The sequence below is a fragment of the Vitis riparia genome, chromosome 13, assembly GCF_004353265.1.
Source record: "Vitis riparia cultivar Riparia Gloire de Montpellier isolate 1030 chromosome 13, EGFV_Vit.rip_1.0, whole genome shotgun sequence".
Taxonomy (NCBI): Eukaryota; Viridiplantae; Streptophyta; class Magnoliopsida; order Vitales; family Vitaceae; genus Vitis; species Vitis riparia.
Window position 1 is genome coordinate 27996541 of NC_048443.1, and position 14499 is coordinate 28011039.

The window sequence follows — 14499 nt, forward strand, 5'->3', positions numbered from 1 at the left end:
TGCTTCACAGGCAAAAAAAAACAAAGCAAAAGAGGTCAACCAACATGACAATCAATTTGGCGAAGTCTCATCACACAAAAATATTCTTTATGGCCCACAACCTTCTTTGAACTGCTTGGCTAAGCTCACAGACCATATAACGATCTTAAAAGGAGAATCAACATAGTGACAAATTATACCAAAAAAAAATGCATCAACAAACTTTTCAAAGTGAGGAAAGCTCCAATTTAATGCAGACTGTCAAATTAAACTCACTGAGAAGCCTATAGAGGCATCACGGGTTTAAGAATCAAATTATCAACATATACCATATTTACCGGTTTGCAATTTGGATCAAAATGGAATTATCCTACAAATTTTATCAAAGTAATAGACTTGTTCAACGCCAGTCTAGACCTTTATGATTAGGGTCATGCCTGTTAGATGACTAAGTGGAAGAGTAACCAGTGACACCAATGTATCTTCACAGATGATCACTTAGGATGTTCTACATGCCTATTTTTGAGAAATTACTATTTAAAGAAATGAAAGAGTAATCAATTCTTGTCAATGTTGTTGGGTTGAGGATGAGAAATGGAATACGGACTCATTTCCCAGATTGCCAATGACTCAGAAACTTTCAAATGAAAGGATCCAATGTAAACACCATACAGAAACCATTCAAACAACCAAGACTTTAAAGAGTTCAGAATGCATACCTTGCCCAGGAATCATTGATATCATCTGTTGTTCGCCAACTATTTCCAACTTTGCCTGCCCATAAGGCAGGGTCATCTACACCCCTGACAAAGCCAAAAATCAAAATCTTAACAATGCTCTCAAATTGCATTTGATGAATTCTTGTATCCAGACAAATGGATCAAGCTGGATTACCATTCACAAAGCGAATAGAATATTGTGCGCCCAGTTGCATTTAGAGCATTACGCATTGGTGGATACCTGCAAATTATGGGAACCACATTAATTTTTTTAAGCTACCTAACCAATCATTCTTAAACACATTAACAGAGTCTACGATGAGGAATAACCGTTCTTCTGGTTCGATGCCCAGATTGTAACAGTTATCATACTTCAAATAATCCACACCCTGGATTACAGAAAGCAAAACATTAATGAGAACAGATATCCAAAGTAAAAGATGGTCATCATCATTTGTAGTTTTGAAGACCAAATTTTCATCAACTTCAAAGGGTAAGGAAGCAACAAATTTGTCTCACAAAATCATTTTAGCATTTTAAGTAATAATATCTCATTAATCTGCTTTTTTAATGATCATTTTCATGGCTCAAAATTTTCACGTTCTCCATTATTTTCTTTTAATGCCTCCACTCCTAAACAATAGATTGGATCCTTAAAGGCTGCAAAAACAAAATGGACCAACTTTTTTACGTGATATCAACGCACTCCCTAAGCAAATACCAGGACTTGATACATTCAACCAACATCCAATGCAAGGAGGAAGTTCTGGATGTTATGAGTAATATCATGAACTAACCCATGAGGCAAACAGCTCTGCGTCATCCCTTTCATGAAATATTGATCCAGGTCGAACTTGACATGTAAAAATCCTAAAAATTCAATTGGGTGTGTCAGAAAAGTAAATAAAGGATGGCAATAGCATTGTAGAACACTTAAAAATAAGAACAAAATCATCATTTCACTATGATCTAACTTCCAAGCTTCTGACCCGGAATTGGGAAATTCGCCTTACCCAGCATCAGAATAAATACCAAGCTTGAGGCCCTTCGCATGTACATAATCAGCAAGAGCTTTAATACCTGATGGAAAAGTCTTTGGATCCGGGACTAATTGACCCTGCCCAAATAACATAGCTATGATAACATATCCAACAAAAAGGAATAACTATACTTACTACCATCTCCAAAATAAATTCTCACATCAGGGAATATATTGCATATTGCATATTAAGTGTGTTCATGCAAGTTGTATTCATTGTTTATACACTTAAGCCCTGATATTGGCTATATAATGAAAGTAATAAACTGACCTTAGAATCTCGCTCCAAGGAAGACCAGCAATCATCTACATCCAGAAAAAGAAAAAAAAATAATTGAAAAACAGATTGGGACACAGTTTTTCCAAACGGATTAAATATGCCAGAAGTATATACCTATATTGACATAGACATATCCTAAATCAGCCAAGCCAGTTGAGACAAGAGCATCAGCTGTCAATGAAAAGAAAAGATGTTAGTAGTTATGTGGAAGTTAGATCAAGTAAAAGGATGAGAGCATCAGAAAAACATGTTCTTAACTAGACCTCTTTGATGGTTTTTTTCCTTGATTTGATCAAACAAAAAAAATAATAATCATAGTGGATCCTCTTTCCTTGGATGTACAAACCAGGATAAAGGAATGGTAATCCACTCACATGGAAAAAGGGAAGAAGAAGAATAAAAAGCTGATTGGAGCCCTCGTAATGTTCATATATCTTAAGTTAACATCTGATCATAGAGGAAACGGTCCAATTGTAACACCCAGAAAATTACAAGATTTTTCCACAAAGGTACATTTATCGATCTGTATATGCAAACCAAAGCAAGGTGTATGTATGCATGCATCCAACTAAATGCACCAACACATATGCAGGCATCAATATATCGTGAATTTACATGAGTTTTTGTACAACTATTAGGTTCAAATCCGCATAGGATTTTTGAAGAAAACAAAACAACCCGAAATTAATACTAAAAATCCTATCATGAAACTATGCATGAGTAAACTTCGTCCACACCGTACTCTACAAAGTCTTCCAACACCCAACTAATTCTCTTGCCCCAAAAATGAAAAAACTACATCACCATGGGAAAATTTGAGTACATATATGCCTAGGACCTGAGAATGCGAATCAACAATGAGGCCAATGAAGAATTTACCGGTTTCTTTGATAACTGTCTCATCGATATTGCAGGCAAAGAAATTCCAGCTGTTCCATCTGTTCGACACACATGATCAAATCAATAAAGGGTATAATGAAGCAATTCATTAGCAGACATCAAAAATACAAAATAAATTATACTCAAAGTCTGATACATGTCAACAATACGTCAGCTTCACACCTTGGGAAGTAATCAAAACCCACAACCCATCATCAAAATCTGGAAAAAAAAAAAAAAAAAAATGGGCAAGAGAACCCCACCCCCGATACCAACAGAAAAACCCACCTTCAAGAAATCGGTCAATCTCTCTCTACAACCCCAGAACTGCCTTCTTCTCAAACACCCACTTGCTTTTTCTCATTCATTTCCAACTTGTCAAGTAAAATTTCAAAAAACCCATAAAATAGAACTTTGATTTCGCTTCTTTTTTTTTTTTGTTTCATCTTTTGACCTTGGACAAAAAACCCCACCTCAGAAACCCCAGAAAAGGTGAAAACAAATTCAGAATCCAAAAAATCTAGCATCAAAGAGTAAGATAATCCATACCCCATCTGAGGAGTTCGAGCCAAACCATTGTTGAGCTGCAGTATACCATACTTAGAATTATCAAAAATGGGGCTGAATGATCTGGAGGAAGTGGATTTATCAAAAGGCTCATGGAGAGGCACAATCCTCCCCGCAATTCCCACAGAAATTGCAGAAAGATAGAGGAAGAGCAGCAGATGGACAGAACCCTTCACCATTTGTGGTTTCTTCGTTCCTTCTTCTCGACAATACTGCCAAATCACTCCTATATAATAAAGAAAAGCACAGCAAAGCATATCCATCAAGAGAAGACAAAACACATCTTCATGATTGACACACATCACTATTACGTTATTGCCTTTATCCATTAAATTAAGATTATCTTCCAAATACATGCATCTAGATGACTCCTTCCTTTAATACATTTTTGGTCAGAATCAAAGAAAGAGTGGGTGGTAAGAATTAGACACGATCGTAACAAGAAAGTACAGTTATCCAATTGTATAAGCTCCTTCCCGGAAAAGAAAAAAAAAAAATTGATATTTTTGACTGGTTGGCTGTGATTTGGTAGGAATTCTTATTGGGTGTTGAATTAATTTGTAAAACAACAACAGAAAAAAAAAAAAAAATCAATTGCCAGAGTCTGTATGGACTTTATGGGCATGAAATAACCCCACAACCTTAAAAATTATTGAAGTTAATGAAATTTAATACCATCTTCATTCCTATGAGAAAGTGTTGAGATTCTCTGATTTTCTTGTTTATATATGTCAAGTAAATATTTTAATTGTACATAATATTATATGATATGATAAGTTGTTGAATTTATTGAAAAATTAGGGTGGAGGAGGAGGCCAATGAATAAGTTTTTATTTATATTTGATTCATTTGTTACAAAATTGGAGCTAACATGACCCATGACATAAGATTATTCAGATGACGTGATATTGGAAAGTAATCTAGTCATATTAGAGAAATAATTTGATCTTATTCAAAAAATACAACTTAAAAGTGTTTGGAAAAATGTAATATTTTTTTATATAAGGAATTAAGATTGACTTTGAGTTAAAATTATTTTTAAATTATCAATTTGACATTTTCACCATCATTAATTTTTATTTTTTTATTAATTTTAAGAAATGAATTTAGTATTTAAAATTAATTATAAAATATGTATTATAAAAAATTAATTGTGGATATTTAAAATAAGTTAATTATTTTGCCTTAATATTTAAAATTATTTTTAACTCTAAAATTTTATTTAATTAAATATATTTAATCTATTTAATGGATTAAATAAATTTATTAAATAATAATTAAATTATTAAGTTGTTTTAAAAGGTGGAGGTACCATCTCCATTACAAAATTTGTAGTTTTGAAAATCAAAAGAGAGGTCAGCTACAAATGAAGCCCAATGTATGTTGAAGAAGCCCATGCCCATCTCATAATTGGGCCACCCTTGACATCCAATCACACCTCAATAAGGCCTGGGCTTGGCCTCAGGCACGGCCACAATATGAGGCAAGGGAAGCCCAACTGGAACAATCATTGATGGGCCAATTTTAAAAAGCCCATGGAAGGCCCCATTGTTTGGCATCAGTTTTGTCCACAATCTCATGAGGTTTTTAGTGACATACCACTGTGTTTGTTTACAAGACTTTTAGGGTAAAAATCATTTCATTCAAGATATTTTAAATAAACAAGAAAATTTTAATTTATATAAAAAATTGAACTATTTATTTAACTTATATTAGAAATAAATATTAAAATCCTCTTAATTTTGTAGTAATTTTTCTTTCATTAGAAGGCAATTAAATAATTATTTATCTTTAAATCATTAGTAATTGTAAAACTATTTTTATTTTTTAAAAAAATTTAATTTAATTTAATATAAATAGAATTTAATTTAATATTTTTTGTAAAAAAAGAAAAGATATTCTTTAAAAACAACAATTTTTTTTCCTAAATGAGTTATTTATTATTTATTTATTCTTAAAAAATATTTTTAGAAATAACTTGTTGATTAATTTTATTTAAAAATATATATTTTCCTCTTTTACCTTGACAATAAATTTTTGGAAAGGTAGCCAAACAAACTATTAAGTATTTTAAATATTTTTTCTTTAAGCAAACTACCACTAATGAAAAGTAAAACTTACTTTTAGATCCAAATGATTTTGAGGAGCTAAAAATCTTTATTCTAAGGTGGACATGAACTTTTATATTATTTAGAGTAATTTTATTGAAAAAAAAATTAACAAAAAAGGGAAAACATAATATGAAAATTTGGATCTTATTATTTTATATCCAGTCTCGGTTTTTTTTCTGGTTTTTTTTATATTTTATGTCTTATTTATTTGTATCTTAATCTCATATATTTTTATTGAATGATATGCAATTTTTATTATGCATTTTTAACAATCCAAATTTAAACTTTGATGTTTAGCCTATAGATTTTTGCCCTCAAAATAAACCTGAAACAAACCGCCCACTGCTCATGATATATAAAGCACTAAATAGGCCCAATCAAAGAATGGCCCAAAACAACAAGTAGTTGGCAAATGAAAGGCCCAAGGCCAATCCTACACTTATAACATAACCTAAGCCTTTTTCCATTCTAGGTGTTTGAACAACATAATGGAGACCCATAAAACACCATGGGAAAAGATTCTACACCTGCAAATTTAGCTTTGATATTACAACAATAAGGTGAAATTTTCATAGAACCTAAGGGACTTAGGGATGGCAATGGGACGGATTTGGAACGGATGATCCTCATCTCAACCTCATCTTATTTATTTATATATATTTCCATCTCCATCCAAAAAATAAATTTAAATGGGGCAAGGTGGGGTGAGTGTAGGAAATTCTCATACTTGTAGCCATATCAAAAAATAAAGTCATATGGCAAAGAAGTTCTTTGTGATTGACCACCTTATCAAATATGTTCATTTAATGTCTTTTAATCATCCACACATATGCAAACAAAGATACGGCTTAATCTTTTATGTTTCAAATCACATGAAACGTCAAAGACCATTGCAAGTGATCAAGGCCATGTTTTCACAAGCAAATTTAGGCAAGAATTGTTTGTTTGACATAATATTAATCTTTAAAAGAATTCCGCTTATCATCCTCAAGCCGATAGTCAAATTGAAGGTTGTCAATAAATGCTTATAGTATTATGATTTTTTTTTTAAGAAATATATATAACTTTTTAAGAGTAAGATAATACCCGTCCCGTCCAAAATTGATCCCATTTTTATTTATTTTTATTCAAACTCTAATTCCGATTTTCCATTTTTAAAATTAAAAATAAAATAAAGAAGTGTATGACTCTAATGTTAAACATTAGCATTATTTGTCAAAGCCTCATTTGAGGACTTTCAAGCCCTTGCCTACAAAAATAGACCTTTAATATCAAATCATTGTGCTTGTTTACAAGACTTTTTGGGCTAAAAAAATCATTTTGTTCTAGATCTTTAAACTTTGATCAATTTTAGGGAATGATAGCAACAAAGAAAACAAAAAATTTAGAAATGAACTCATTGGTTGAGACGTCTACTTTGATGGGAGACCAAATCTTTGGCAAAAAAAATGGACCAATCTTCTACTTCTTTGGTTTGTCATAGCATTAAGAGTATGATTAATCTTGAGAAGAAAACCTTTACAAATGCTTAGTTAATTTGATGGTAACTCAAATTTTCCATTAGAAAAATACTAAACCTAACATTTTACTTTGATAGCTTTAAATGAATATCAAATGAGTTGTGAGTTAAAATCCTACCACCCCATTTCATTGTCAAGATTGGACGTGAGTCAATGAATGAAAAAAAAAAATGAAAGATAAGACTCCCAAAACATGGTTGAGGGTGGAAATGGAATCTCAAAAGGGTTGAGAATTTCAAAACTAGCATTTAAGTATTTGATAAATTGGATTATTAAAATTATTGTCAACTTATGTTATGGTGACTTTGTGGTAGAAAGGAGATAGTGGAAAAAATATTTCTTGTTTTTCAAAACTATAAGTTTATTTTAAAGGAAGTAAACTCCAAGAAAATAGATAGTTCATAAAAAGAATATCTTAAATTGCTATCTTCTAACCCATATTAGATGATTAAATTAATCTAATTATTCCATTATAAATTAGTATGTGAAAATTGATAATTGTCAAATGTACTTAATTACATACAAAATACTAAATACAAGTACAAATGTTTCAACCCCTATAGTTTTTTTTTATTTGGATGTTTTTTCATGTAAGTCGTTTACCGATTAGTATTTATATGTATTATTCACTTTGATATAACAAAAGTATGTACTTTTTAGTTGGTATTGGTTGTGAGAGTTTATGATCAATGATGATAAAATAATTTTTCTTCCTTAATATATCCTCGTTATTAGAGACACGAAAAATAATAATTTTAAAATAAGAGGTTTCATAAAGTTAAAAAATGATAAATTATGATGACTAGAATAAAACCCTAAAAAATTTGACATAATATAACAATCTATGATTTCATTAATATATATATATATCAGTTTGACTTTACTATTTTGTTTATATATTATAATTGATTCAAGCATCGAAATCTTAAGTACGTGTTATGTCGGTCATCTTCACCCTATAAAGGTTTTAAAGACAACATTAGTTTCCATTGTGCCTGGGATCATTATATGCATACACCATCTGAAGAGATCTAGCGCTTTGAATTAATTTTTCCAAGATATTCCAACGATGAATAAAAAAACAATAATTTAGGTTTTCTTTTTTTTAAAAAATTAGACTTTCTTTTATCTTAATTAAATTTAACTTTGTGCTTAACCAAATCCAAAACTATACATTTACTTTAACTTCAAATTTTGCATCTTCATCGACATGTAAATATAAAACATGGTAAAAAATATGTTAATTATTTAAAAAAAATGATCGGAAAAGTGGAAGTTTTGAGGTTTTGTCTAAAATCAATTTCAGTGGGGTCTTAAGCAAAATAATGATCCATGAATATAATCTTAATTTGGACTATAAAGTCTTAACAATAGGTCATAATCACATTAATTAACTAATTTATTTATTTATTTATTTTCCTATTTTCCATTTTTTTAAGTAACCTTAATTTCCAAAACAAGGAAAAAGAAAACACTGTCAGCATGTGAATACGACATTAATTCTAAAGATCTAAGCTTATCAGGAGCCAGTCAAAATGTTTAGGTGAAATTTCGATACGATGAACATGTGAATGTCAACAACAGAATAGATTGAAGTATTCATTCAGTTTTGGTCAAGCTAGGCGGCCATGGCCAGAGCCCATTTCCTTTTGGCTACCAAGAAAATGCCATAAAGACAAAGAAACCCAAAAAGGAAAATTTTATGCATGATCTCCATGATTCTTTCTTTATACATAAAATATCATCTCCAGTCCATGCAGGTGAGCCATAAGATATATTTGGACGGCCTTTAATCCACGGCCTTTATCGAAACAGTTGAATGGTTTTCCCACTTTTTGGACGCTACTAAATGCTCGGAAATTAAATCCCACCTGTTGAATTAAACAAGTTGGGTAGAGTTGAAAAATGCGGAATCTAGCTAGCCATTGAAGCTGATGACTCAGATCCAAACACGGCCTTACTTGCTTTCAAACAAATCAATATATACACGGCATTATGATCATAAACAAATCCAACTAAAATGAATAAGAAATGGATTCATTCACCCAAAAAAATAAGAAGAAAATTAAGGATAAAAGCAATCATTCTTAATATTTGTAAGACCTGTAAACGTTTCTATAATCGAAATATACACGTAAAAAACCCACAAAAAAAAAAACTTGGAAAAAGAATAACAAATCAACAGAGGTATTGATGATGGTGTAACTACGGCTTCAGCTCTCCTTCTAGTTCTTCACGTCGTTGATTCCTTTGCTGGGTCCCGACGGCGGCGTGGTGCCCTTGGGGAGAACATGGTTCAGATACAGCGGCCGGTACTTTCTTGGGAGCCTATGAGGTCCCGGGTACTTGTTGTTCGGCCCCATCTCACATGGAAGAGCGCCGGAGTGTTTCTCCGGTGGAAGGTGGAGTTCATCGGTGGGAAGCGCGAGGTGGGTGGCGGCGGAGGGGAAGTCGTTGAGTAGTCGAGCTGAGTGGAAACATGGGAGGAGGATGAGGAGGAGGAAGACTGCGGAGACGATGTGGGATTGAGACATTTTCAGAGTTTTCAGAGATCTGTGAATGAGATTTTGGGTGAGGAGGAAATGGAGAGGTTTGTGTGTGGTGGGGAGGGGGCTTGGGGGGTTTTATAGGAGGGTGAATGTGCGTGCCGAGTGAGGGAGGAAGAACGAAAACAAACCGTTGGGTTCAGTTGACAATGTCAACTTTTAAAGTCGTAGCTCCCGCGAAAGCAAGATCCACGCGCCGACGACATTGGCGGCCGACCATAAAACTATAAAAAAATGAATTAAGAGAATTTCAAAGAAGAGTAAGTGGGTGAGTGGGTGAGTGGTTGAGGAGGGAGAGATCGGGAATACGCGCTTTGGCGGTGGTTGGGTTGGGGGTTTTGCCGCGGATGCGCGTGGGGGAAAAATATACCTGGTCGAGCCAGCTAGGATGATACACGTAGGTGAGTTTGACCTTGACCATATGGTAGCAGTTTACGTCTGTATCTTGGACGACACACATTGCAAGTGGAACGCGTCGTTTTGGGGAGAGATCCGCTAAAGACTTCTCCACTACGTAACGCATCTGAAATGCCAGGGTCTCCTCATGTAAAATATTTATAATAATATATAAATAAATTTTATTTTTTATTTTTTAATTTTTTTCCCATCCAAGCAAACCATTAAAAGAATTGTTAAAAATGTTGTTTGGATGGACATGATAATATAAACATTTATAAAAAAAAAATTAATTAAATATTTATTATAAATTAATTAATTAAAAATCAAATGAAAAACACTTAGAAAATTGGAAATTTCTTATCATCTTCCTTCCGGAAGCCGAGTGGAAGAAGGTTCATGGCATGGAGTGTTGAAAAATCGAAACACGGAACACGTAGGAATGGGCTGACTCGGAAGACCCAAAGAAAATAGAAGAGGAAGAAGAGGAGGAAGAAAATGGATCTAAATATTGGACCGGAGTCACCGGACTACACACATTGCAAGTGGAACGCCTAGTTTTGGTCATAGATATTAAATACGTCTAGAGACTTGTCCGCTACGTAACCACCTGAAATTGCCGATTTTCCAGGGTCGTCCCATAGATAACATTTTCCAAAAAAATAAAAAATGATTTCTTTCACATTATTACCAATCGAATATCACACGTGTACCTTGGTTCAATTCTTTTTTTTTTTTTAATCTGATGTGGCATTGAACTGTTCTTTGATCTTACTATCCGTATGAATTCGGACTGTAATAAGTAATAACTAATATGCTCAATGGTCAATCAAATCTCATCGTGTCCACATTTGAATTTTACTATTTTGTATTAAATTCGATTTCATATTTTTATATTTCTTATAATAATTTAGATTTTACCATTGTACAAATTCAATAGTTATTCTTTTAATATATTAAATTTCATTTGGCAAGTATTTATAAAATAATTATGAAAAATAGTTTTTAAATTCAGTTTTTGAAACGTCTATTTGAAAACTCATCTAATTCGGTTTTCTAGTTATCATACTATTTTTTTATTTTTAATAATAAAAAAAAAATTTAAAAACCAATTAAAAAACAAAGTTTCAAATTTATCATGTCATCTTATTATTTTGTATTTTATATTCGTTTTACATGGCACCATGTACTTGTAGCATTATTTCATTTGGTTGTATATTTGTTTAACAATGATATAAATTTCATCAAATAGTTAAACCATCCAAATTAAAATTTCAACACGTGTCAAATTAATATCGTATATTTTTTTTTTAAATTCTTATATGTAATTAAATTTTATAAGACATTGTATTTTATATCCCTATTATTAATAAATTGTTTGAAAGACAATTACAATAAAATAATTTCTTGATGATGTGGATTTTATTACATTCCGGGTAGTGGTGTAAGTAAAATTGAAAAAATCGACAAACCAATTCAAATTAATAAAAACTGATCATAATAGAATTTTGAAAACTAATTATGTTTGTTCGATTTTCGATTTTCTTATTTCCTAACCAATAAAAAACCGAACCAATCCAATATTTTAAAACTTATATATAATTATTTTATATTTGATAATTTTTTTATACTAAATTTTATTAAAGTGATTTATTATTTTTATATTATGGTCAAATTAATTCTAAATCCATTTAGTATATTTTTAACATAAAATCCAAGTTGGTTTCAATTAAATTTAAAAACAAGTTAGAATTAGGGCCTAATATAAATTCAAATTAATGGTATTTGAGATCAAAACAAATACAAATCTACAATTAGGTTTAGAACTAAAAAAAAGTTATCAAGTTTGATCAAAACCAATACATGAAAACTGAATTAAACCATCTATCAAAAAGCTTGATTTAGTTCAATTTTTTCATTCTAAATCTGGATTTTATCATATATAAAACCGATTATATTATCTATTGATCCAAAAATCTTTGAAATGCATAGGGATTTTGGATTCTATATATGAAATTTTAAATGAATTCATTATGTTTATGTGGGTTTAATAAGAGAATTTAGATTTAATTTGTTTTTTTTTTAATACTTTTTATCATCCAATCAAACTATTAAAAAAATTTGTTAAAAGTGTTGCTTGAAAAAGGAGAAAAATAATTTTATAGTCAAGTTGTATTTTAATGCAATGAGGTTGAAATGGGAAAGTCAACAATTAATATAAGTATTTTTAAAACTATATATTTATTATAAATAAATTCATTAAAAGTCAAATGAAAACCCAATTTTTAAAATGGTAAACGCCCTTAACAAACAAGTAAACATGACTAAAGCACTTAGAAAATTCTTCTCATCTTCCTCCCCGTGATAAGTGGAAGATTCATGGCATAGAGTCTAAAATTGAAAATTGTAGAAATGGACTTCGAAGACCCAAATAAATCTAAGCAAAAAATAAAAATAAAAATAAAATAATAATAATCATAGAAAGACCCAATTTTGTACATCTTTATACATTATTTAAAAGTTATTTTCAATTAGATGTACGTCTTAATTGACTTATTTTATACTTGATGTCATATTATCAATCTGATGTAACAAAAACAAGGTCAATAAATTCATGTCATAAGTATATTCAAATCTTATTATTTTATTCAAATTCAATTTCATTGTTTGATATCATGACCTTATCGTTTATACTTTCATTTAATAATTTAGATTTTATCATATACTTTTAATTATTTATATTAAGAGTTCCACCTAAGCCTCTTTTATATTTTAATTTTTTTTTCTTAATTTTATTATTTAATACTTTTTTATGATTACTATTTAAGTGGATTTAATTAGAGTTTAATTTTTAGAAATGAAAAACAATTTTAGAGTTGTTTTGTAATTTAGTACTATTTTTATAAAAATTTAGACAGATTTATTAAAAGTCAAACAAAAATACCAAATTTTCAAAACGGTAAACCCCTTAACAAACACGTACAACTGACCAAAACACTCACAAATCCATGACCCAAAACCATAAGCTAAGTGGAAATTTCCTGGGAAGACCCAAATAATTTTTCCTGCAAAACAAACAGGGAAAATCATGGAAACCCCAAGAAAATAAAGAGCAAGAGGGCAAGGAAAATGGGTTCACCTACCTTATATTTTTAATAAATGAGGTTTAGCTTTCAGCCCTTCACACACCCGCACCCACATGAATCAAGATTGAAGCGTGTTGACGTCAGGGTCGAGGCCACCTTGTTGTCAAGTAAACGAAGAGTTTGAATGTGGGACAGTGGGTGCAGTGCAATGAAATAGCCCTTAAAATGGGCCATGGGTCTCCTTCTAAGTGGCGGTCAGCCTTTTACTGGGTCAGGTCCATGTACCAAAAGCAAAAGGCCTTTTTGACACAAGATGTCGGTAGGCAAGAATGCCCCAAAAAAGTATGCAACAACCCTACATTGAATAAGAGGAAGGTATAAGTTATAAGAAAAAAAAATGAGAAAATTTTATAAATTTTTTTGCAATTTTTAATTCTTGAAAAGTTTAAAGGAAATAAAATATAGAAAAATAAATAAATTATTAAGGTGATGTTTGAATATATTTATTATTTTTATTTTTAAAATATAAATTTTTTATGCAAAATGCTTATATAAAAAGTCTATATCTTGGGTATTTGAAAATATTTTAAAATTTTAAAATTTCTCAAATTTTTAGTTTAAAGACAAAATTATGTTTGTTGTATATAAATATATTTTAGGAGTTATTATTTATGTAAATTTTGCTAAATATTTATTAGAAAATTAGTTAAAAATAGTTAGTAATGATTTGAAAGTGACTTAAAAGTAGAAATATTTGACAAAATAGAAAAAAAAAAAGTGTTACTTATTACACGTGTCCGGACAACAAAAGAGCAGTCAACGAGATATGTTGCAGACTGAGGGGCACTGGGCACACATGCTTGACTTTTTTTTTTCTTTTTTTCTTTTTAATATATATATATATATATATTATTCATGATTGAATGTTCTTTTTTAATGCTCGTGAGTGAATTTTTAAGTAAGAATTTTAATTGATTTTTTTTATAAAAAAAAACTAAAACATTAATTTTTTTTTATAAAAAAAGTCTATTTTTTATTTTGAATTTATTAAAAGTTTTAGATTGGAATAGAATTATGAATTTTTAAATTTATTGAATGTTTTATATTTTAATTAATTTTGTTTGAAATTAGTTACTTTTAATTCATTTAATGTTTTAAATTTGAAAAAAAAAATATTTTATTTCAATTTATTAAGTATCAATCCAATAAATCATAAATAAAAACAAATTATTTGTATAATTCGTTTTTAAATAATCAATTTAAATAAATCTATTTCATTTACAAATATGAATAGTAAATCCACACATATTCAAACCACAATATATTCTTCATCTTTAAGGGTACAATATTACACTTAAGATCTACTAGATTGGAGGT

General features: G+C 30.3%; 1 protein-coding gene across 1 annotated transcript; it reads right to left on the reverse strand.

The window, feature by feature from the left end:
* Nucleotides 1–225: 225 nt before the first annotated feature.
* Nucleotides 226–3776, reverse strand: LOC117928172 (alpha-galactosidase 3-like). The gene is made up of 9 exons (XM_034848056.1): nt 3446–3776; nt 2897–2955; nt 2132–2188; nt 2009–2043; nt 1712–1815; nt 1496–1568; nt 1029–1087; nt 874–939; nt 226–782 (listed from the first exon to the last, which is right to left on the reverse strand). Exons 1-9 carry the CDS (start codon nt 3763–3765, stop codon nt 686–688), a joined length of 870 nt encoding a protein of 289 aa, XP_034703947.1. The 5' UTR covers nt 3766–3776; the 3' UTR covers nt 226–685.
* Nucleotides 3777–14499: the final 10723 nt, after the last annotated feature.